The sequence below is a fragment of the Grus americana genome, chromosome 9 (assembly GCF_028858705.1).
Source record: "Grus americana isolate bGruAme1 chromosome 9, bGruAme1.mat, whole genome shotgun sequence".
Taxonomy (NCBI): domain Eukaryota; kingdom Metazoa; phylum Chordata; class Aves; order Gruiformes; family Gruidae; genus Grus; species Grus americana.
In genome coordinates, this window is record NC_072860.1 from 16,832,731 (window position 1) to 16,858,962 (window position 26,232).

The window sequence follows — 26,232 nt, forward strand, 5'->3', positions numbered from 1 at the left end:
CCTCTTTATTTCCACAACATTTTTCATCTCCACAAGCTCATCCTGAGAGGGATGGGACCACAGCATCCACTGCAATGATGGGACCAGAAAAGGGTTAGTGCACTTCTCAGCCTATTTTTTTTGTCCCGTCACTGAGACGCTGCCTCCCCCCTGGAGCATCAATGATTTTTTTCCAGCTGGTAGCAGAGCTGAGGAGCGAGGCAGAGACCAGCAGGTCCCACTGGAAAAATTCTGGTACGCACAGGACTCAATTCAGCATCAAAACGACCGAGTAACAATATATTCCCATGCCTCATCTGGGCTGCAGCAACAGTCCATGTGCATAACTCACGACATGTGCAAGACAGCGAGCCTCCGCTTCCATCGCAATGAAAGACCAAATTGCATTATCTCATGTTAGTGTTAGACGAGGCACACACAGACCACCATCAGAAAGTGGCTGAGACACAGCTCACTGTTCCTGCGCCTCAGCCTCCTTCCACTGATGGGCACAGCACCACAGAAGCTCAGGAGAAGCACCAAGGAGCGGGTATGCTGCCTCTCAACCAACACAGCCCTCCCACCAGCAAGGATTCCTCTTGCTATGGTGCAGACCCAGCACAGACAACCAGAAAAAAAACCACAAAACCCACAGAATTTCCCAAGTCAGCCTGAATTTATTCTTTCAGGGCTCTCATCCAAGTAATGAGCAGACTCTGGACCTGCTTAGCTTCCATGAACTGTCAAAGATTGCAGAGCAGGGAACAGCACAGCTAAAACAAGGAGTGTCTAGTCCAATAAATCCATACCCAAGCTTCAAAAATTAGACAGAGCTACTGATAGCAGCTGCTGTAAACAAAACCCACTAGGTATATCTGCCTATTAAAGAAAAAAAAGCAACAAACAGCCTGATAGTTCATGCTCCCAGTCTCCTAGAGACATAGAATATAATTCACCAGTGTTCAAGAGCCTCCACATGCATGAAGAGGAGGGCGGCAGGGAGGGCCAAGCCCCGGGAAACCTGGATCAGCCAGGTTCGAGCATACGCATTGTTGTCAACCACGTAACCTCGCCGTGGAGCTGGTGCTGCTGTTGTGCCCTGTCTCATGAGTCGCTGCCCTGTCCTCCAACCAAGGTAAATGGAAGGAGATGGTTTTAAAAAAAAGAAGTAATTAAAACTTCAGAGACCTTCATATGAGTCTTGTTGTTCACCCTATCTGAAAGTCACCCAAAGAAAGGAAGGAGATGGGAAGAGCTTGCTTTGATTCTCATCCCTTCATTTAGTTTCCATTACTAAATCCATATTAACTGTTTCTGCAGGTATTATATTCACCAAGGGTGGCAATTACAAGGAAAAGACATCAGCACTAATAAATACTGAATTTAGACGGACCCAGACACATAAACTAAAGCAGCTGATTTTGCAAAGCGTGGCCTCAGAGGGTGACAGAGAAGCACATCGAAGTGCTGTGCAGCCCTGTAAACCAAGTGACCGTCCTGGGAGGGATGCTGTCTGCACATCCTTTTCTGGCCAGGGTTGACACTGCAGTATCTCAGTCTGTCTCAGGCAGCTTGAGAAACACGCATGGTTGGATTTGTATGAATCAAAGACATTGCAAGAATATGAGGGACTTGGTTTCTTGGGAGTGGAGACGGTCATCTTTGCAGGAGCAGGAGACCTCCTGGGTGCCAAGCACCCAGTGCCTCTGGCACTTCCCAGCAGGTGAGGATGGACGCGTTCCCTTCCCTGCCACCATCAAATCACCCTTCAAGTGACCACGCATGATAGCAGAGGAGGCGTATCCAGCCTGCAGGAGCTGTGACAGTGCTCGTGAATGCTGGACTGGGAAGCCCAACTCTGCAACCTGGCAGGGCTTCAGCAGCAGCGTTGTTTCTCCTGGACTTGCACTGCTCATGTCTGCAGGGTTTGATTTGGAGGAGAGGGAGGAAGGCAAGGGGAAAAGAGCTTTTGCAGTTATGAAAACAAGCTTGAAACCAAAAGGATCCAAACTGAAAGGTAATTCACACTGCAAACCCTGCCACTCACTGCGCTAAAGCCATATGAAATCAAAAGCCCCAACTCAGGCTTTTCCAAGCGCCTCAGGCTAACAGATTTTTACATTTATGAAGCCCCTGATTTTGGCCTCACAACCCCTGGTGCCATCCCTGCGCACCCTGAATGCCCTGCCACAGCAGCACTCATTTGGGAGCGGCTGTCAGCTCTCCTCCCCATGCCATGGAGCGTGCAAGCTTGCGCCAGCACCGCCGCCACTGCGTCCACGGAAGCGTGCACAAAGACAGTGGATCAGCCATCACCAACCTCACTCCACGCCAGACGCCTCCTTCGTCTGCCGTGAAGGGTGAGGCCCTGTTTTCTGGGACTAATGAAAAGGAGGAGAAAAGGGAATTTGCTTCATCTGTAAGCTATAAATTCTCCCCATCTTCCTGAGCCCAGTGTAGACGGGAACATCTGTGCTGCAGAGTTTCTCCAAGGCCCCAGCTCTGCTGCTGAAATACCAATTTAAGTGTAAAAAGCTGGAAAGCAGGAGAGAAATAAGCAGCCGGGAGAGGAGGGAGGGCAACCGCAGAATCACAGAATGGTCTGGGTTGGAAGGGACCTTCAAAGATCATCTAGTCCAAACCTCCTGCCATAAGCACGAACATCTTTCACTAGATCAGGATGCTCAAAGCCTCATCCAACCTGACCTTGAACACTTCCAATGATGGGGCATCCAATGCTTTTAAAGGAAACAAAATTAATATTGTTTCCTTGGAAGAAAGCATTATTTTGCTTAAGAGATTTTTTCACTCAGTGAGTACAGAGGATGAGACCCGCTATGCATGCCGTTGGATGGGGTCTGCTGAGGAACAGAGGGAAGAGGCAGGTAGCACCAAACATGTGAGCACTGAGAAAGGAGCCAAATCCAAGAGCTGGGCTGTCAGGACCCATGGCTGGATGATATCTCATCCATCTTGGGACTCATCTTCTCCCAACATGCAGAAGATGCTTTCCAAATGCAAACACATCCAGCTCCATCTATGGACCACCCTTGGCTCTGGCGCTACTCTTTTAGAGCCACTGCTCAAACACCTGGACACCTAATTTTGATTTCTAGCCTAACTCATTAGCAGCTACACTTCCTCCCCATGCACACTTGATTATCTTGTAGAAAATCATCTTCCTCAAGCTCACACAGCTCTGTTCCCTCTGTGGGGTAAATACAGAGCTCTGTAAGATATCGGGCACCTGTACATCCCAGCAACTGTGGTGCTCATGCCTCCCAGGATCAGGCAAGGTTAATCCCCCACAAACTGTCGCAGCGGGGAACACTAGCACTAAATCCTCCAGAAATCCAGCCCAGACCACAGCACGTGGAAGTCTGGCCCGGTGTTTGGAGGACCTATAAAAACACAGCTGTGCTCACCTCTCCAGCCAGCTGCACGGCAGAGACCCATGCAGGACGTTAATCAGAGCTGTGGTCTTATTGATTATTATTACTAATACTACTACTGCAGTCATGCCCTGGGGCTCCCAAACGGATCCCTGTGACAAGACGACACGGTCTCTGCTTTGATGAGTTGACAAATCTAGTTTGAAACAAGTCACAGCGAGTCAGCATGGCACATAGCAAGGAGGGGAGCTGGCAGCGCTGGGAAAATTGCTCACTTAGCTGGTCTAAGTCATGCGCGCCTTGAGTGCTTCCAGTCACACTAAAATGCTGCTGGTTTATAAACCACTGGCTGTTGCGATTTCACTTTTTTTCAGTCATTTAACCATTTATAATTTGTTTTAGAGTTCCATTGAGTAGCTTTTAATCTGGGTGATTTTTATGCAGGTGTTGGGGAAAAAAAATAAAATCAAAGTCAAGGTGAGACCAAGGAAATGCCTTGGAGGGAGGGAGAGGAGGATACAGCTGTTCCCCCACCACACACACAGTACCTGCTGCACAGCCTGTCACTCCAGTGTTTTTTCCCTGTGCTTTCAACGTGTTCAAGAAATAAACCCACAAATGCTATCAGCCAAGAGACCCACTACGTGTCAGCAACATACCTGCAAAATAACAAAAGAAATGCGAGGCCAGAGGATGCATTTTCCCAAACGTTAAAAGCAGCAGGAACAGAATTTGCCAGTCTCCCAGAGAAATTACCGACACCATCTCTGCAGCCTCTGGCAGCAGGGAACCAACTCCAGGCGGTGATGTGCACGGCTGCTTTCTGCCCCGTTGCAGCCCTGGGACAGCCCTTCCCTGGAGCAGTGCCGCTGCTCGCACTCATCTCCGGCAGAAGGATGCTGCACTGCGTGCTACCCACACGCTGGCTGGAAAGCCCACGTGCCTCCAGCAAAGCATCTCCAGAGGGGCAGGAGGGATGAAAACACACTGGGGCATAAGGGGATGCTGCAGCTCCTCCACCTACAGACTCATAGCTAACCAGATGGGAAAGACCAAGGATCGACAGAGAACAAATTTAGGCAAAACAACTCACAGTGCCCCTTTACACAGTGAACCAGTGGGGCATGGCGCAGCCTCCCAGGCTGAATTACTGCTGCAAAAACAATGGAGGTCATTGAAGAAACAATTAGGGAGCCTGGAGGAGAGAAGGGAGCCATAGAAAGTGAATGAAGCATGTTGGGCTAAGTATTTTCTCGCTGTCCCCCCTCGCCTGCCAGATCCCAGAAGTCTCATGTTCTCACAAGCTAATGGCTTTGCATTGGCTGCTGACACCAACTGGCAGCATGTCACCTTCTGAAAGTAGATTAGCTTAAGCTGCAGGCACGCTGTCACATCCTGAGCAGGTCTTGGCCAACCCTGAGCTCTTCCGGGCCTGTCAGATGATGATGGGATCTCCAAAAGCCCAGCACCAGACAAGGCATGAGACTGGCACTGAAAGATGTCTCCCGGTTTCTAACAGACCTGGCGATGCTCAGCTGCTTGCGGGACTGGGTAGTCAAGTGTTGCATGAGAAATGCTTGCGTGCCTCGTCTCCCCTTCCCAGCCCACAGTGTCTGCTCTGCTCTTAGGGAAAGCCTCCTTCCCCAAATGCCAAGAAACAAAGAATTTTTTAGAAGGTGATAATGTTCCTGAGTCACATATAATTGGCTCTACAATCACTAAAACCCCGACAATTAAAGCATACTGACATTTTTCACCAAAAATATGTCTGATCAACAACAGTTTTCCTAGAAAAAAAAGTGTGATTTTCCATTATTAGTTTAAATTTCAAGACAATTAGAAAAATAAGAATTTCCACTTTGCCTTGAAGGTGACATTTTCATTGCACTTCAGAAATGGATTATTTTTTACTTTTTTTTAATTCCAAATGTCTTTCTCTTCCTCATACTCGCTGATGTTTTGTTACTGAAGGCAACAGAACAGGTGGATATGACTTCGCTTTTCCCCTCCAACACATTTTCTTTTTTCGTTCTGAATTTTCTGAAGTTAGAGCAGCAGAGGGAAAAAAATGAAGCACTCGTCAGACTTTTCCAACTTTCCTATAAAATGCCCTTAACTTTAGAAAATAGCTCAAGTGCGAGATTTAATATGCTGCTTTGTTTTTCTTTCTCTTTTCCATTATTCTGTAGTCTTCCTGAAAATGTGCATGCTTTCAAAAGATAGAGTGGACAAAGGAAAAAAAGATACAGATGACATTTATCTTACTGCACTCAACACAAAAGAGGGAAAAGTGGTGACTGGAACAAAGCAGAGCATCCAAAACCAAAAATCAAAAGCTGGTTTGGCAATTTTCTTGAATACAATTTTTTTTTGGGGGGGGGGGGGGGGGGGGGGGGAGGATAGAGAGGAGGGGAAGATCTTTTCACCCATTTCTAACCATAGTAAATCCCCAGGAACTGAAAAGTTACTACTCTACCAAGAGAGCTACCAATCCCTCCTAAAATCCTTGGCTGCCACCTCATTTCTGCTGCAGTAAGGCTCCATCAGATACTCTCCACCATCACCCAGGGGCATCCCAGGTGCTCCAACTGGCAGGTTTCCAGTTGCAAACCCCATAGGCGCTCTCAGCCATGTGCTCCCGCTGCCGGGACCTCCCTCCCTCCATGTGTACACAAGCTAGGAACCCAACTCCCACGCTCGCTGCTCAACTACGTGAAGACAGGAGGACTTTTACAGCAGGAGTTAAAGGAAGGCACACGGTGACTGGCAATTTGTTTCACTGACATAACAGCTCCCTGGGCCGTTGCAATGGTCATTTAAATATCCTCAGAATTATATTAAAGTATTTCATATTCAACAGTGTTCCATAGTAGAATGAAAAGAATTAAAGTAAAACTGAATCAAACCAGCAGGCCAGAGAGGAAGCACTCCTCAACTCGTTCTGCCAAACTTATGTCTTATCACCCCAATTATATCCATACTCCCACAGCTCAATTCCATGTTTGTAAGAGATTCCCACTGTGCTGGGATGAAAGAACCAATACTGAAAAGGGCTGTTCAAGCCCCAGCTCCTTGGATCAACACATACCAGCAGAGAGCAAACAAGCAAAATCCCTTGAAAAGTACCAGTCTCGGACACAGGATATCTGCTTCCAATTAAAAACAAGAAAGATCTGTCCCCATGTCCTCCCCTAGCCCTGCACCTCTCAGGAGGGTAGCTAACCAGAGCGAGGGTAAGAAATACCTTCACCACCTTCTTGATTTGAATGATCTGAAACAGGAAGGCTCCCACAAACTCAAACAGCAAGTCAAGAACAGCCTGTATTAGCAGTCAATTCCTTTGAATTAGTCAGTTGTGGTTGCTTCCTAAAGAAGTAAATACTTACCATCACCTCCTGGTTGCTTGTATGGGTTGTACTTTGGCTTGGGCGCAACAACAGGCGCAAACTTCTTTGGTGTCTGCTGGGTGGACACCGAGATGCTGGGAGTCCCAAAGGTGTGCGTGGTCTCCATTCTTGCAGTAACGTGACCAACAGGCTCGTTGGTACTCTTGGGTGGCAGCCAGGATGGGTGGGACATGGTTCAGATCTGAGAAGAGACACAAAGAGAATCACACACAAAGAGAATTAGGAATTTAGGCTGGGAAATAAGAGTTGCAAACCTACTGCTTTGCTCTTTTATAAAATCAAGCCCACAAAACCCTTTAACATGTTTAACTTGTGCATGCTTATCTTTAAACATATTGGCCCTAATGTATAGGGCTTATAATACAAATTTGTCTTTCTTTCCCCAGTAGGTCAGAATTACTGATCAGCTCATTGGTGGTGCCTGCAAAAAGCGTTGCTATTTTCCTCTTGCAGGGTGATACCGTGGAGAAGCCCATCAATCCCACCATCCATTCAGTAAAGCAGTGATGTATTTGCCTTTCCCTGTTAGGCTTTTGTGAGTACGTTAACACAGAACATTGCAAGTGCTCTGGGGACAAATGTAGTCGCAGATAGACAGACACACTTTCAAAATACACCCTTAACACTTTTTCACATGTCATTTAGGATCCTACGTCCCAGAGACTTTCATTCAAACTTTTAAGAAAAAGGATTTCAAAAGCAGCTAATCATTCTTGATGCCTCCATTTCTGAATGCCCAGCTTAAGATATTTTAAAAGCATGTCAATTTTGAAAAAATGCCAGAATCCCACAACTGCTGACAGCCAGGCTCCTTTTAGACATCTCAACTTGTGCAACAGAAAACAGAGGCAGCCCAAATCATTACTTATTTATGAAAATCTTGGCTTTGGCCTCTTAAAAGCTTACATCACTTTTGAGAACTGGACTCAGATGCTGCTGAAAATATTGCCCATAAAAAAACCTGTTCACTGCAACGAACAAGTGCTTTTCACCACACACAAACCACACTCACTGGGTAGCAGCGATGGTCCTACAGTACCACTAGATGCTATCCCCCTGAGCTGGATTTGAGGTGTGGTGAGGAAATGAAGACCCCACACAGACAAAAACCAATGCTAATCTTGGAGCCCTTGAGCACCCTGTTGCTTCTGCTCACACTCTGCTTTGGTGTCAGGACTCCCCGAGGTTACTGAAACCAGCAGGCTCCTATGACCTGATCAGGAAAGATTTGTTTTGATCATGGAAAAGGATCAGTGCAAGGGAGTGGACCAGGCCATGGGAGACATTAGCAGACTGCTGTTGCAGAAAAGCACTTCCATCTGGGAACCACGGGACAAAGAAGAGGTTCTGCTGGACTTGCAAAGAGGTGTTCTCTAACTGCAGCAGCAAGTACAATCTGCCGGGGCTGAGATGCAAGGGAGAATTGTAGCTCTGCTGAGCACAGCAGCAAAGGGCTGTATTAGCTGGTGTGAACAGTCCTCTGAGCTCAAGGTAGTGAAGAAGAAAGGGGACAGATAAATGGTGACCTCTGGCAGGTGTAGACCCCTTTGCAGAGAAATAATTACCGAAGTCCACGGTGCTATAGCACTCTAATTATTCTGACACAGCCCTGTGGTCATGCACGCAGCCACCTATCTGAATGGCTCACAAGGAGGTATTTACAAAGCTGAGAAGTGCAGCCACATACAGCTCATTGATACCATGCAGGATTGTAGCCACAGGTCCTCCTAGCCTACTTGGGCATATTCTTGGTGCCTCACAGCTAAGACTTCCATGCACACATGCTTCTCAGAGAAACAAACAAACAAACAAAAACACTGAGCTCTTCAACCAGCCCCCAGGACTATATGGAACATTTAGGCAGAAAGGCGGCATATCGGGTAGCATATCTAAGCATATCTAAGTCTACCTAGAGACAACAAAGCAGAAATCACACTTCGTTTCCCCTTTCTCCTAACTAGAAACGTCAAGACTAAGCTGTTGGGGCTTAGGCGCAGAGCTATTTTGCCAACTCATCCTAGCTGGCAAAGCACCTGCATCCTATAAGCTTCGTGGTGGAGAAAATTCAGTTGAGTCCTTTAACAAAGCAGCAAATGAAGACTCTTGGGTATAACCTAGAGAAAGTAGTCCTGTGGGTTTCTGCATGGATAACCTTGTCCTAGGAATTTGCTGTTAGCAATGCTGAGTCAGCATGGGGGAAAGGAGCAAGGTCTCCACATGGTAGTGTGGAGAACAGTACCTGCAGCTAACAGCAATGACTGCTAAAACTGATGTATATATATACGCGTGCTTATTCCAGACCAGTAAGTTTACTCCAGGTAACAGGTTTCCTACTTGCAGAGTCAAAGTCCCAATGTCTGACCTTACACTAGGAGATAAGACAATCTGTGGTCACCTTCCACCTCCATTGCTCCTTGTGTGGGAGACAAACTGGCAAGTGCCAGACATCAGTCCCAACACTTGTGGCTCTTCCTCACTGTGCAGTCTGCTGCCCAGTGTGCACACAGCAGTTTTGCAACCACTGCCACCGGAGGACGAGCCCGTTGTGCTAGACATCCAATACCAGTGAAAGGAAGCCACCAGGACTGGCTAGAAATGAGGCAGATGGAGCACCCTGGAGATGGACAAGTATCGAAGGCTGAGCTGCAAGGACGTGACTTTCCTCCTCCATATGCCTGCCGTCCGACCTCACATTAACAGTGCGGAGCATTCATTGTGAAAGCAAGAAGTGAAAGGCAGGTCCTCCCCACAGGGCCAGAGAGGAAACCAGCCATGATGGGTGGGGGCGGAGGGCACGCGAACTGCGCTCCCACCGCCTGGTACTTCCTGTTACCAACATCAGCCCTGATGGACCTAGAAAATGACTCCCACTCAAGCAGTAAGATTCACGTACACTGCTGCCTCCTCCTCCCATATCCTTAAAAAAAATGTAAAACACAGGAATAAAATTCAGGCAACTATCTAGGTTTTAAGAGCAGAAAGCAATGAAGGCACTCAGCCTCAAGAGCTAAACAGGACAACTCTGCACTCTGGAGTTATAACACCCATAGACAACTACACCCTACCCAATGCTAAAAGCATCCTGGAGTTTTATTCTGACAGGTTTTCAGCCCCTGGCTTGACACCTGATATGAAAGAGCACCCCACTGCGTGAAGCATCCTCTGACCCTGGACATTACCTCCATGTAAAGCAAAAGAAAAATCCCAGTACCAACCAGTTTATCATCATTCCTGTTCTGGCAGCTACCTAGATATTCCTTAGGCACCTCCCGGCAACACGCCTTGGTCCCACTGAGTTCTCATGGTCTGCCAGGTTGATGGCAGGGATGGGTTGAGTGATGCACAAACCAAGAATATCTGCTTCAGTAGCCAGGTTGCACAGTGCTGGGGGCGCCTGAAGATGATGTGAATCTCAATGAATGAACTTAAAAAGCAAGCTGCTCTTATGGACAGTTTTGGAGCATGAAGACCATACTGCTGTAACTCAATTGCTGACTGTAAGCTGGCACGCAGCTCCCTCTCAGCTACCCTCTAACACATTTGTTTTGGCGGTGGTGGTATTTTCTAATTGTTTCCCCGTTAGCCGTTTCTTTCTCCCCCTCTCATTTTCTGTTATGCATTTGCTGCCACTTGTTTTTGCTATCTGTGCCTTGACAATGTTTTCAGCAAGTTCCCTTTTCCTCATCTGTTCCAGCCCCAGCTCCCTAGACTCAATTAAATTTAGCCTAACTACTTTGCGAGATCATAAAAAAAGAAAATGAATTAATCTCTTTTTAACAGCTGAAGCTAAACTTCTGGGTTTGCTGTTATTTTCCCCCTATTTTTCCATCTGGTAAAAGGCCTAGAGCAAGACAAAATATAAGGGTGAGTGGCTTGCAGATGGACACAGCCATGCAGACTTCTCTATGGTGGAGAACCCTGGCTAATTCAGGTAAAGCCATCAGTGCTCCCTCACCATTCCCTGCAATATTGCCTGGTTTTCAATCAGAAGCTTCTTGGAACCAAAACAGATGAACATTTTGTGACGAGGACAAGTAATCAAAACAGCACAGGGCAACTTGGGCTTATAACCAATCCTCTTACTCTAAACTTACTCTGACATATACCACCACCTCTGCGTCGTGGTTCCTGCACTTGGACAAGAACCTCCATAGGTAAAGGCAGTGCTTTTCTGGCTAGCCAGCAAACACAACCAGCAAATGCATGTTTCACTTTTGTCTTTGAGGTGTTTCCTTCCAAAAAAGTTATTTCTACCAGTTCTACAGTAAACTGTATTGTTTTCAGAAGTTTCTAACTAGATATGGGGGATTGCAGAAGTCAGTGGTTGCAAGAAGGCTAAAGTCACTGAGAAACTCAGAGAATAAAAAGAACAAACTCTATTGGATACTGCAGGCACCAAGGAACAGGTAAAACACAACAAAAGGAGCATCCAGATATATGAACTGGGGGAACCCAAGAAACAGGACCAGAAAACACATCCTGGGAACATGCATGCTGGCATGGGATAACGTGGTGAAGTGCATCCGCTCACCTTGGCTGTCAGGGATGGAGCTGTTACAATAGCTGCATTACCCATTTCTAAGGGTAGATACAGCAAGCTCCTCCTTCAAGGGTAATAGCAGATGGAGTGAAAAAACATTAAACCTAATCTCATCACTTGGGTTCTTCAAAAACAATCCCCTCATTGGAGAATAGCGAGTCTCGTCAGCCTTTTGCTGGACAAGTCATCTCTATTGCTGCTCCTTAGACACCAAATGCAAAGGGCCTGATCCCTCTGCTGCTCAAGTCAATGGCTAGACCACAGAGCTCTCACTGAAAAGCTAAACTGTAGATTAAATCTACAGTTGTCCTCACATTTCTGCTCCAAGCAAATCATTTGTCAGGCATAGTTTGCATTGGACAAGCCCCTTCCTAGCAAATCTGAATAAATCTAGCCACCCAACACTTAATGCAGCCAGGCTGGAATAACCCTTGTCATCAGAGCCCGTGTCCCTGGGAACCCTCCCAGAGGGACAGCAACCTCTTGCTTGTGTCACACCTCCCTGTGTCTTGGCTGAAGCCTTCTGCATTTCTCCCTGCCACTCCCACACAGCCTTGGTCAGCAGTAAGTCAACAGCTCCATTCCTCATCTGGCTGCTACAAGCTTCTCCTTGTAACTCCTTACTCCCTGACCACTCTGGCAATACCCCTTTCCCAAATTCACTGCTCCATCCCAGACAAAAATCTCCTAAGTCTTCCGTATGTCACTGCTTTGAAAGCCCTTCGAATTGACCATATCGTGTAGCCCTTCTTCACTGCGCAGGGCACTGAACTCTACCCAACTATTACTCCACAAATCTTTTGTTGAGCTAAAGAATATTTGTTATAATGTACACGTAGCCTCAACTGAAAGAATGCAAGTATTGGAGAATCCACCACACTATTAGGTAAACTGTTTGGGCAAGCAATTAAGCACCATAATTACAGCTTCTCCTTTATGTCTGGCTTTAAATTTATCTAGTTCCACTTCCAACCATTGGATTTTGTTACACTCCTGTCATCTGCATTACAGACCTGTCTTTCTTCCTTATGTAGATCCTTTCAGAACAGAGACAGGTCATTGGTTAAATCAAATCAAAACATTTAAATTAAATATCAATTAAACTCACTGTAAAGAGCAGACTTCTCTTGATTCATTGATGTATATTTACTCTGAACTCTCTTCAATTTTTCAGCTACCTTTTATGACATGGTGGATGCTAGCATAAGACCATTTTTTCAAGAATGGTCACTTAAAATGGAAGGGGTAAAATGATGAGTAATATTAAAGACAAAAAACAGACTGAAATCAGCTGTGGCTGCCTGAGGTTCTGTTATCCTTCCTTCCCTGGAAGCATTAGTCATCACCTACTTTTGGAGGCAGAGGATAAGACCGGACTAACCATGATAAATAACATTAAGACCAAAGAGTGAAATCACGCTGCATAAATAAGGAAAACAGCGTGCTCTGGTTCTATCATTAGGACAATCTTAATGCCTTTAAGTTCAGAAAATTCTAACCATGAAAGAATACACCGCAGCAGAGGAACTGGAATCCACGAATCCCAAGATGAGACCACATTATCTAAAAATGTCAGACCAGGAATATCAATTGAAGATAATACTAGGCAGTAACAAAAGCCTGACAAGGTTTTATTTCCTTTTTTTTTTCTTTTATTTTTTTTTAATGTGTGGGCATAAGTGCTTGTTTTTGCTTTTAATTACAGGATGTCATTCACCTTTGAGAAGCAAAGGTAAAACAAAGAGGGTTCCAAGTCAATTTAGCCTCACATCAGATAAGCAATGGAAAGGTAGAGTACCAATTTGTCTACTATTGAAATTGTTAGTACATTCATCTCCGAGACAGGCTGGCTTTTCTGTGATTAGACAGTGCCCAAATAAATCCTGGTTTCATTTTCATATTTATAACATGGACCAAATACTCCTTGGATGTTGATGGACTTTGCCAAGACAGAAGAATTTATCCCTGAGTTAATTAAGCTAATGCTTCATAGCAGGTAGCAACAGTGTTTAACAAAAAACAAGCAACCACAGTCTGTGCTTCCAGGCAGTCTGCTCTGTCTTCCATCCCACTCCTTCCTAAATCCACTGGCTTGATGTAGGTCCATAATGTTCTGTCTTAGTATCACCCATGCACAGTTAACCATCACTCCTAAGGCCAAGGGATTGACCAGATATGGGGAATCAAGGCCTTGTTTGCTGACAGTAGATGCAATTGGAAGCCCTATTGCAGCTTCTCTCTGATACTACTCAGGAACACGATCAAGACATCCCCCTCCCTGGATAACCCAAGTTTGTCTCTAAGGGATTACAAGAGCCATGTGCAGAAAGGCAGACTGCATTTTCTCCAATCTCCCTTCTCTTCTGTCCATGTAAAAGAACTGAAAGAAAAAACTTTTGACTTCACCTTACAACTGAGTTTTAAATATCAGTTCTAGCACTGAACCAAGGGGACACCCTTCATGATGCAAAATCATGCCGCATATTGCCCCTTTCATTTAGAGGTGCAACCTACAATACTGGATGTTTCTACTCTAAGCTTATTTTTCTTCATTTTTTGCCTGAAATTCCCAAAAGCAGAAACCCAAATGCCCTGCTAAAATACGGTTCTTTGCTTTGTCCTCATCACCTCCACTCCACTAATTAGCCAAAAGCATTAATTGAGGCTGACCAGAGAGATTTACTCTTTACAAACTCCCAAAGCTGCTTGTTTCTCTTGGCACTGTTCCCCTTTGAATGTTAAATGAATTTATTTCTCCATTTATGGCCGACTATCTCTAGCCATGAAGCTTTCTTGTTTCTTCTGGCCTCCAAAAGAGGATATAATGTCAAAATTCTGGTCTCATTAGAGGTCTTTAACCAAACATAGGAAGTGCCATAGGTACTTACAAACTCAGCCCAAGCTCTCCTGGGACATCTTTCCCATATGGTACTACTTATCCTCATCAATTTTACATCATATGGGAAATTATGTGATTTGGAGAACTGGGATTCCTTTTGAACTCCCTTAATCATTGCCAACCCGCACCTCTCACAGAATCTAAGTCCTGTAATATTAACCAGTCCAAAGAAGCTTCTCCCTCAGACTCACCCAGCAGCAAATTGACTCTGGCCCTTCATGCTCTGAAATGTCATGTCAGCAACCAGGAGAACCGCAAAGCTGCGGGAACAACTCAGCACTGGGAATCCTGGGCATGGGGTTGACGTGACGCTCATCACCAGTGAGCAGTGGAGAGCTAACAGGAGTCAACTGAGCCACCAAGAGACTCTGAGACATGAAGAAGAAGAATGGAACATGTTGTCACCCTTCGGTGACTGTCTTCTTGACCACATGCGAACTCGATGCACATGGACTCCGGAGTCCTTGTGGCACATTCTCCCTGAGATCAGGTTACTTTGCTTGCACCCACTGTACACTGTTTATGGGCATTTCCTGATGCTTTGCTTTAGTCTTTCACAGCAGGTGTCAGCTGGAGCAAGTTTAACTCTCCCTCTCCCCCCAGACCCAGAGTTTCTTCCAATTGCCTGGATAGGATAGGGTTTTGTATCTTCAGCTCAATCCCCTCAAAATAAATAAATAATTAATTATCAAAGTCACTTCTTCAGTTAAACAGGGCTGAAAGCATTCACGAGTTTCCTAATGTGGGACATCACTAATGTAATCACAGGAATTAAAGGAGAAAGAAACCTAGTTACAGTACTGTGCTGACTTATTCCTTGAAGCATATAATCTACTATCATCTCTCTTTGGCTTTAATAGCTTCAATCATGGGATCCTCCAGAAGACCTGATTTAAATTCAAAGTTCGCCCTGCTTTGAGCAAGGGGTTGGCCCAGATGACCTCCAGAGATCCCTTCCAAAATCAATTATTCTATGACTCAAAAACCCCAGACTTCCAGCTGTGACTTTATCTGCACTCAAAAGGGTTTGCAGCAATAAAGCTGTATCCCACTTAAGATATGTCAGCAATATCACCTACTGGCAATGCAACGTTATATTCCTTATTCTCTAGTTGCAACGGTGTGCAAATAAACACAGAATGTCCCTATTCTTTTAACTAAATAACCAATACTTGGAAAATGTCTTTTTTTTTTTCCTAGCATAGCTGCATCCACACTTTGGTTTTTTGCCAGGCGTTCCACACCAGTTTGGGATGTGACTTTTGTTTTATGTACTAAAGTCACTATAATTTCTACAGTATTACTCAGACATAAATCTGTAGTTGAGACTGTAAAGACATGATGGTAAAGAACGGTCTCTCTGCTACAAAGATGCTTGACGCAGGTTCATGTCATCATGAATGTAGTTCATCATTTACCAACCCATCACATTCATTCTTACACCAAAACCTTGCTGCTGGGACAATTTTGGTATCAACCAAAAACTTACCCTTTCTTAAGTTTCCTTCTTACCTCAGTTCTCTTGTATCAGCTTCAACAGTAGAAAAGGTAGAAGGGCAAACTAAACATAAAACTTCTTTTCTTTCCCAATATAATTGCATTAGTAGTTTGGGGATTAGATGCAGGCTATTTGAATTTGACTGCTGCTGCAAAACACACACATAAAAGCTGATGAACGAGATCTTCCTTTTACAGCCATGTCACACCCTGGTGTTGGATGACAAACTAGGCTTTAAAATCTCAATAAATTGAACTTGACTGGCCCATGTGCATTGAAACAAAGAGATAGTACTGGCTCCCTGGAGATAGATAGATCTATCTAATCTAATACAACTCTAATGACCGGCATTACAATTTCACCAGAGAGCAGGCTGATTCTTGACTTCTGTGGTATGAGACAATTCTCAGCCACTCCAAACATAATCATACTGGATAAAACATTAATCCAAGGCCTCAGCTACTTGTGGTCACAACAAACCCCAGGGCAATTGCAATGGAGGAGGTAGACCTGGTGGCCAGCCCAAAATGCTTACTCAAATACAGCAGAGTTTGCAGTTGAACCGTAAGAGCTGAGCCAGGGTGTAGCTCTGAGCCAGACAAATATCTTCCAATTCTTAAAGCTTCTCTTCCTAATAACTTGACCTACAAGTTTGTGAGGTTGTTGCTGCACCACAAAGAAAAGTTTGAGATGGATGTTTCATAATTTTGTGTATAAAATGAGAGAGGAAATATATTCATAGGGACAGCAAAAGAACAGGCAGAATGATGCAGAAAGGTTACTTTGGGAATCTCAGACCATGAGCTCCCTTACACAAATTCTGTTTTCCTGCACACAATTTATTTTCAAGATCCCTCTGCCAAAATAAGCTGCCTTTATTCCTTTTGTGCCCATATTCATTGTCTTGCCTGTAGCACAGCTCAGTACTCAGCTTCCTACTTCAGCAAGGCATTGGCAAGCAACATAGACCTTATCCATCAAATAAAATGGTTAAGGTTCTGGACTTCTCAACTAATGGAGACATACTGGAATCACACCTATCCAGAGAGTCCCACATAAGAGAAAAGAAATCAGGACACAAGAGATGGCAGTGTTAAAGCTGCTAGAGCAAGCCCAGGCTGTTTGGATGCTGATGCTGGCTGTAAACAAGAAGGAACTGTGCAGAACTTACATTCAGCTCAGCAGTGAGATACCAGCAAGACCCCAGTGGGACCAAATGGGACCACGGCAGCATATTGACACATAGATAATTGTTTTACCTTTGCAGAGCGCTGTGTGTATGTATCTCAGCACAGGAGAAACAGCAGGGATCTGAGCTCAGTACAGTGAGAAACTGATCAAAAGTGAACAAGGAAACAGTGCAGAGCTTGAGGTCCTACCCAGCAAGGCTAGCATGTGTATAGGTGGGGTTTTTATTTATGATGGGTTCCCTGCACTCCTCTTCTAAGATCACTGTGGTTGCAGGAAGAGTTAGCTGCCACCACCCCTGGAAGAAAACATATCTGCAGTCTGAACCCCAAGCCGTCAAGAGGATTTCTGTGAACAGAAAAGGAGCTGCAGCCCAGAACATGGGCACAGCATGGGCCCCACTCAAGGAGGACGCAAGTGTGGGACCAATGCCACCATAACCTTCTTGTGACACCTCAAGGGGCTGGCAGTACAAACCAGGCTTTGAAACTGTAATGCCTAAAAAGTAAGCAATTAAATCAATTAATGGGCAGGAACTGTGTCCAGAATCAAAATCTTTACTCCCTGATTCTTTTCCTCCCCCAGATCCCAAGCTGTCCTGGAACACACAGCCTCAAGTATGACAAATCCCTGGATGATTTCTCCTCCTTCCTGAGCACTGCACCAACCTATGCCTTGTTTTTGGCAGCTCAGCCTATGGCACCTTGCAAATAATCAGGGGAAATAGCCTTTTTCCTATGGAAAATCCTATATCCTAACATATAGAAGAGTGATTGCTGCCAGATGGCTGGGAACTGATGTTGCGGAGAGATTGCTAATGGAAGCAAGGTATCTGCGTGCATGAAAACTGTAGGAAAGGAAGTACACAGACCCCTTCATATAAACAATCAGAAAAAAAGACATTTCTCTGAGTTTCACAACAACAGGTGATTCGACATAATCAAGACATGCACACCCTAATGTATTCTTGTCTCCCTTTTGCAACACAAAGCAAAAATAAAGATTTAAGTGCTTCCTTCTTTAAGAAGCTGAAAGCCTGCAGTACTGTCAGGAAAGAAAGAGGATCTCTGCAGGTTACTGAGTCCTGATTTTAGCAGGAGACTGGACTATCACCAACACTAGATAAGCGGCTCTGTCCTTGAAAACCTCCAAAACAGAGAATCTCTTGCTACCTGGTGACTTGTTGAAGTGTTGCACTATTTTCCCAAAGAAAATGTTTTTCCAGCTCTCCAGCTGATTCTCCCAATCCACTATGCATGTTTTGCCATCTTGACAGAAGCATTGGGCTCTGTCATCTTCATGACACCCCTGGCAGTAGTCACAGGCTGCCGTCGGATCACTCCTTTGCCTCCTCTCCATTAGAGAGAGGAGGCAAAGCTCCCTCAGCCTCTTTTGTAGGCCATGTGCTCTAGGTCTTTGACTGCCCCTCCTCTGGACCCTCTCCAGCTCTTCAACATCCCACTTCAACTGGAGGACTCAAGATTGGATAAGAGCCTCACCAGCAGGGAGTAAAGGTGAACAATAACTCATCTCAGTCTACTGTCCAGGCTTCTCCTGAAGCAATCCCATATCCAGTTTGCTTTATTGGCAATGATAGCATATATTGGACTCAGATTTGTCCTAGTGTCCACTGCCTACTCCAGGCCCTTTTGTCAAGGAATAAAGAAGAATAAAAGGCATATTTTGAGATGGTGCCTAAGCTAGAGGAGCTCCATAATGTCCATGGCCACACGGATAGGAGGGTAAGTCATAAGGTGATGTTAGGTACCCCTATGCTATTTGCAACAAACACAACATAGAGCTCATTGAGAAGACAGTTGTTCAAAGAGGGCTGTTCTGGAAGCACAGAGAAAGGGGTGAAGAGTAATATTAAGAGCAAAGGCAAGCATGCCATGACACTCTGGAGCACATCAAGATAAAGTTCTGTTTTAGTAATCATAGGGCATTAGTTCTGCTCTGAATAGAAACTTGTGACTGAAGATAAGTGCCTGAGATTTGATTTTCAATTCTTCTTTGAAACTCATAAAACCACCAAGCACCAGCCTAGGAAACTGTTGCTTTTCCCTTTCATCTCAGTGTCCATTCATTCAAGAACAGTGATACTCAAAACTCTGGGAGATAACTCCTCAGCTGGTGCAAACCACAGTGCCAGCAATGAAGTTAAGCCAGCCAGGCATCCACGCTGGCCTTGCAATGTTGCTGAACAAGCGCATCATATTAAAAAGCCAACTTCAGTTGCTCCACCACTATCACATTGGTGTCTTCTGTTTTTGATCACCCAAATTAATTGTTTGTTCCCCTTCCCAGAAATCAGTATGAAGTTTTGTTGTGACAAAAGAGTTTCCATACTAGACTGGCCACATCGGTTCCCTAGATGTGAAATGGCTCAAATTTGACAGTCTCCAGGAAAACATTACAGTGCTTATCTATTATTATAATTACATTATTATATTATTACTACATTACTGCACCTCTTCAGAAGAGGGAGAGTGGAAAAGAGGAAATGAATCATGAGCAGAGGGAATTTTTGGAGGGAAGGAAGAACCAAACTTTAAATGTATCTGGACACAGTGATACACCGCTGCGTTTTAGCCACTGCTACCAACCGCATGTTCTGCTGTTGAACTACGCTAAGGCAGTCGGGCCACGCAGCTGGTAAGTGTACACGCAGCTCAGTTAATCAAATGCCCTCCAATAGCTGCTACCACTATCTCATAGGTCTAAGGCAAAGCATGTTCCCACACACAACTAAGAGTCTGCAAGGCATTTCAGCATGCCTTTGCTATGTAACACACATATTTCTTTTTCAGAGTAACACAGCTGCCAACACCTTAATCATTCCATGGGGACCTTCAACCCCACCAGCCCCTTAAGTGCTTCATTACCTCCAGAGCACTCCTGCAGAGCTCACGTCCCAGGTGAGCTGTATGAGCACAGCTTTCTGTCAGCTAAAGAAAGCAGACTGAACTGCAGGAGATCAGAATCTGTGCAAATCAGGTCTAACAGCCTATCTACCATCACTCTTTGTTCCTGCAAGTTTGGCCTCGTTTACTGCAAAATATCTAGGACAAAGGCAAGACAGCAACAAGAAACCACCTTTGAGACTGAAATTATTGCATGTTTCTTTTCATGAGATCCTGTGGGAGAGAAGATGCTTGCTCCTCTGCATGGACTCTCTAAGGGGCTATGGAGACCAGCCAAATAACATAACTGAGGCACCTAAGTTACGTGTACATCCCCAAAGCTTTCTTGTTTTTAAGTTAGAAACTGCTGCCTCAAGCCATAAAAATACTATGTTTTCAAATTGTATTGATATGTTCTTGGCACAGAAAAAAGTAAACTGCAAATGCAACCAATACAGAAACTTGAGCTGTCCTTTGTTTCCCCAGGACTTAAAACACTAAAGGGAAACCTAAGCAACAAATTAAATTGATCCATGGAAAGATGCAGTCTGTTAGGACCGGTATACAGATACCGACTTTGAAACTAGCTTGAGCACATGAAGGCATAACCTACCCTTTGAAGTTTCTAGGTTGCTCCCGTCAGGTTCCTTGAGATGACGCTGCTGGAGATGTCATCCTGAAGAATCACTTCCAAGGCAAGTGCGTTTTTAAAGCAAGCTACCTCAGGGCCATTTTTTGTGAAGCAACACCACCAGGGAACAGCTTCACCTGCTCTCTTCATGCCAGCTCTGCCCTCCCTCCTCTGCAGCTCTCTGCACAGTCCATTGCCCTTCCAATTGAAATTATGATCTAACGGCTTAAGATGATATAGAAAGATTATTTAATCATGCAAGGAATATGAACATATGCACATATGTATGCATACACATCCCTGGTTGTTTTGTTGGGTTTTTTTTGATTCTAGATCATTTGCTCAAGAAACTGGTAGAGGGAAAAAATAAGGAGAGAAACCAACAGTTGCTCACATGGATCAACACTTCCAGGCTCTCTTTTGCAGCTCATCTCACTCATATTTGTGGTTTCAACATGTGATTCACATTAGGTCCCTCTGCTCTCCATTTGATGGTTCTGCTAAACAGATGTGAATTTATTTAGTCACAGAGCCTGCTCTGTACACTGCTTCTTTGTAGAACAGATGGACTTTTTTTCCTGTTCTACTATATTCAGATAATGATCATACCCCAGTGTACAGGTTTCCTTCACGATTTCGTATGAAAAGGAACACCACATGAACACAGACATGATCTCACAAGAGCTCTCTTCAGCAGCTAGGACACACCGTGAGAGGCAATGGTACTGATGGAGAATGCCAAACTGCAACACCAGCAATGTCTAGAGAAGCCCAGGATGTCAGGGATCCCTGAGGCCAGCCCCATAACCTCAGGCAAGCGAGCAATGCATGCTGCACCTAGCAGGGTCCAGAAGAAGACACAACTCCACCAATTGCCCATCACAAAGCATGTCTCCCTATGCGAAAGCTCCGGGTGGAAGAGTGAGCTGAAGGGTAAGATCCCGCAGCATTCATGGGGACATGAAACCATGTGCATCTCCTGGGACTCCTCAGCATGGTGAAATAGCCTGGAAAAGCTATTCGCTCCCTGTGTGGGCATTCTTCTTTCTGCACTGAGAGTGCCTTTGGCAATGGATGAAGCGGAACTGCACAAAGGCCCTCTCAGAGCAGAATAAGACTGCCCACATGAGAAGCGCACTCGAAACAACTATTGCACTTTAAATTCACACCCTGGCTTTGTTTCGCAATACTCTCCCTGTGCAGAAAGGCCCTAGGCTTCAGATTCAATTTCTGCCCATATAATCAATAGCTGAGCACTGCTCCCATCCAAGGGTAAGATATGGCGTATGTAAGAGGCCAAAGCACAATCTGGGAGGAGAAGGATGAGCTTCACACTTACTTTGCGCTATCCTATATATGGATGAGCCTCTATATTGCTTTAATAACTGAACACCGATGACTTCACCCTAGCAAATGGCCCTGCTATGTGGGTAAATCATCTCTGCTTTACCACAGAAACCAAGCACAGGATGTGTATACATGGTGCACATGAATGTCATGTCCACACCTGTGCAAGGATCTAATCCCTTTCCAAAAGCTGCAGCCCTGTCCCTCAGTCACAGCTTTGCCCTCCACGCACTGCCCACCTGTTAGGAAGATGACCTCAGTTTCTAGAAGAATCCTCTCAGAATTTTCATTAAGTCGCCAGTAAAAAAAAATTTTTTTTTTTAATATATATATGTATACACACACACGCACTTTAAATGTGGTTATATTACAGTTTGGGTTATCTGGAGAATGAAACTCCAAGTTTCAGAAGGGAAGCAAAAGTGGAATTCTTTGCTTGAAAGGCACCCAGGACACTGCCATTAACACCCCTCCCTGGGGGCCCTAAAACTGAATATTTACAAGAGCAGAAAAATATGTGTGGCTTTCTTTTGGGGGTGTGTGCATACAATTAAGCAGCGTTAAAAAGCTAGTAGGTATTAGGCAGTAAAATATTTTCAGTAAGAAAAGACTGGAATTGAAAAGGACAGCTGAGTCCTTGCAGGGCGACAGGCACTTCCAGCTACAAAGCACCTCGTGTTTCCTGAGAGTTTTTTCTTTCTTTCTTGCAAGTTCTGAGCCACCACGGTGTAATTTTCATTCCTATTAATGACTGTACTATCCAAATATTCTGTGTATGGACCATACGCCAGCACTTCACTCTTTTGTACATCTTAAGAAGCAGTGACAAAGCAGAACACTCTGAGAGACTTTCATAAGCATAAAGCAAATTTATGTGCCCAATTCCCGGAAGCCGGTTGCCTAAACTTCAGTACGAGCCTTCAATAGCTTTATCTGAGCAGTCAAACAATGTGCTTTCTTTCTTCCATGGAAGTAAAATGAAACTCCCTCCCACTTTGCCCCACCTGCTCTGCAGACCTGGTGGGGCTGGTGCTCCCGCTGGGGCAGGACCGATGACGAGACAGAACACGGCATCGGGGAACAGGGCTCCCCCACCATCCCTTCGGGCCACATAGGAAATCCTTCCAGGCATCACTCTCCATCTGCATCCTCCCTTCCCTGTCACCTCCATCCAGACACTGGGGACAACATTTAGCCCCTTCTTTATAACACCTTGAGCTCAGAGACAAAAAACGCTCTGTAAGGGCTATCTCGCTGCAAAGTGCACAGAGCTGAAAGGCATCCGAAATGCAAAGTATGGGTATACAGATTTCAGTGGAGAGTTACAACTGAAGGGGAACAGAGCTATCTCAGCTGCCGAAGGCTCATGATGGATAGCAGCGAGCTGTTCAGAAGAAAATTAAGAAAACATTTTGAATGCCCTCCTAAAAAAGGAACAAATAGGTCCAACACTCCAACAGAAGGGGATTTTTTTGCATCTCTGAATGATAGAGCTTCGCTTTTATGGCCTGCGGCTGCTTGGGAAATTCAAAGCTATTTCTCTGAAGAATTCACTTGGACAAGCTTTATGGCTTTGATCAGTTAACTATTTTTTAATGCTAATCCACCCCAGTGATATTTGTCCTCCTTTTCCCCATGTGCACAGAAGCACAGACACAGACAAATACAACACAAAAGCAAACATTAGCCAGATGAACAGCCAGGAACAATGACATCCAGAGCACATAACCAAACACCAACTTCATTCTGTTTGATTCTTTTCTCTTCTAGCGGCTCAAGATCCTTTGGCCCAGTATGACCTACTAATGGAAATTTAGGAATCAAATTTCGGTGCCCAGCAGGTATAATGCTCACACAGTAATGTGGCCACAAGTCACTCAAGTAAAGTTTTAAATAATTTCCCCTAAAAGTTGCAATAAAACCTGTGGCTGAAAGGCCTTGCTTGAAACTTAACACAAACCCCTGCAAGTAGCCCAAGTGCTGCCCCATCCTCCAAGATGAACAAATAAAGGTGCAAAAATAGCAATTTGCTTACATTTATGGAACAAAGATAAAAAATGAGCCAAGAACACGACTGAAGTTACCAGACACCCACCATCTCACTGGAATTGCTCTAACCTCCCCCACAATCTCAGGCTTATAACCTGAGCATCATGCTAAGCAAAACTCCATTTACAATCTCAGCATACAAACTTGTCTCTTTGTTTAGGGCACCAAAGTCAGGAGATCAGTCCAACTGCGTACCAGGAACTCACTGAGTATCTAAACCAATACTCAATTATCTGTCCTATTAGTTGCATCACTGTGAAATCTTATGACATGTATAGCAGCCACCACAGGAAAAAAAAAAAAAAAAAAGAGTAGAGGACAGTCCCTACTCTGCAGTACCTTTGGTATTCAGGTTGCTATCTAAACTTTGTTTGCTGTCTTTGGGTAACAGATTCAGGCAGTATTTCCTGTGGCAGAGAATTACACAGGCTGATTACCCTCTGCGGAAAAGTGAAGAAATCCTGGAAGCAATTTTCTGTCTCAATTGTTCCCAGAGCGCGGGAACAATCTTTTAGCCCTCTTCCTATTTTCTGCTCAATACCATCCAGGCTCAGCGGGCAGAATCCATCACGACAATGCCTCAGGTCTGGGTCCTGCAAACACTCACCCAGGTGAAACTTCACAGGAAACTTTACACGAGTAGCGCTACAGACTTCAACTTGGTCACAAAGTTTTTAGAGGACAAAAAGAACAGAACGAGATAGGTGAGAAACTCAAAGTAGCTGGGAAATGTTCAGTCCTAGGTAGGACCAGGCTTATCTCAACAGGATAATGCAGATAAAGTGTTTCTGATACGCATTTCTTAAACTAGCTCTTTCAAAATTCATTACCAGATTTTTAAAAGAAATCAGGAAAGAACAAAAGAACAGTTGTAGCTGAGAATTACGCGTCACAGGTAGAGTTCATAAGACAACAGGTCATTTTTTCAAACTAAAAATTTCATTACCATTAAAAAAAAAAAAGGGGGGGACAGATATTTTCTATGGGGGGGAAAAAACCCCACACTACTTTTAAGAGAAAAATCTAAATGCTGATGGCTTTCTACCAGAGCCTGAAAGCATTCCCGTGCAAAACCATCATCCCAATGCTGACAGCATTTGCAGGTGTGGAAGGCTGGTTTCCAGTTTCTGCATCCCAATCTGCACCACCCCGCACATGCTGCAGCAGTCACTCCAAATAATTTTTTTTCAACATTTTGACAACAAATACTTTTCACCCACATAGACACTCATACTCGGAATTATTCAATCAGAACCTTATTTTCCACCCAAAAGATTTTTGATAGAAAATGTTCAATTTGCCCTAATCAATGGGGCTTAAGCATCAGTCAAAATATTTTCACGTTCAGTGGCAGAGCAGGAGAACAAGCTCTACAGATAATCGCCTCCAAAGGCAGGTACTGACCTTTCGGTTGTGTTATTACTTTTTTTAATAAAGGTAACATTTAAAATATTGTTACTTTTAAGTCAATGCTGCTGGGGGAGAGGGAGGGAAGGGGGCTCCATGCCTGCTGCAGAATCACACAGCCAATCTTAGTATCGCTTAATCTTCAAATGAGGAATTTGGTAGTAAACAACCTTTTCCTTGTACACAAACATTTTTAATTTCATGCCCTGCTAATCATACATCTGTTAGAGCTCCTTTTCCATCCATCGCAGCAACGATAATAAAAGAAAAATCATCGCACTAACAATGTGGTTTGTCTAAAATGAAAATTGAATAATAATCAATTTTCCTCCACGGGATGAGGGAACACAGCAAGCAGCGGCACTCGCTCGATGGAGGTGACAAAGACATGGTTTGAAAAGTGACACCTTCACAGTGGCCCTGCCGGTGGCCCTCGCTGCTGGCAGCCCCTCTTCCCAGGCACGTTTGTGTAAGAGCCTTGTTGGGACTGGCTTCCCTGATGGCTTCTCTCAGGCTTCCTGCTGCTCCACACCAGGCACCACCACCGGCAGAGCCTCTTGTGCCGTCATTGCTGCACCGCCAGCCACCTCCTTCCCCCCTTCCTTTGCCCTCTATTTTTCCCTCACCTCCTCTATCAGCAGCATATTACTGTCAGAGATGTTACAGCAATGCCTTCACCCTCCCAAACCTCTTTCCACTGGTGAGACCCAGTGGGCCTCATTGTACCAAACTTCAGTCACATCCAGTGCGCTTACCTGTGCCTTCCACATACAAGAGCTGGCTAATGTGCTACTCAAAAGTGCATTTAAACATGTGATTAGACCCCTGAAAACGAGTTCTTATCTCTTCAATAACGTTAGTGAAAGAGTTGAGGTTGCTATTTAATAGACATGCCCAGCTGAAAGGCCAAGTTAATCAGACCCCAAGAAATGTCCACAATTGAGAAGACTTTGATTTTGACCTAAGGAGGAATTTTTTTTTACAATGAAGGT

At 44.7% G+C, this 26,232-nt stretch overlaps 1 protein-coding gene across 15 annotated transcripts in view; it reads right to left on the reverse strand.

Moving 5' to 3' along the window:
- Positions 1–26,232, reverse strand: part of LPP (LIM domain containing preferred translocation partner in lipoma) — a 344,459-nt gene that overhangs the window by 210,222 nt on the left and 108,005 nt on the right. For all 15 annotated transcript variants that reach the window (XM_054834703.1, XM_054834699.1, XM_054834691.1 and 12 more), the window contains one exon: positions 6,758–6,959. In XM_054834703.1, the coding sequence (XP_054690678.1) occupies positions 6,758–6,950 (193 nt within the window). In that variant the 5' untranslated portion in view covers positions 6,951–6,959. The remainder of the gene's footprint in view (positions 1–6,757; positions 6,960–26,232) is intronic.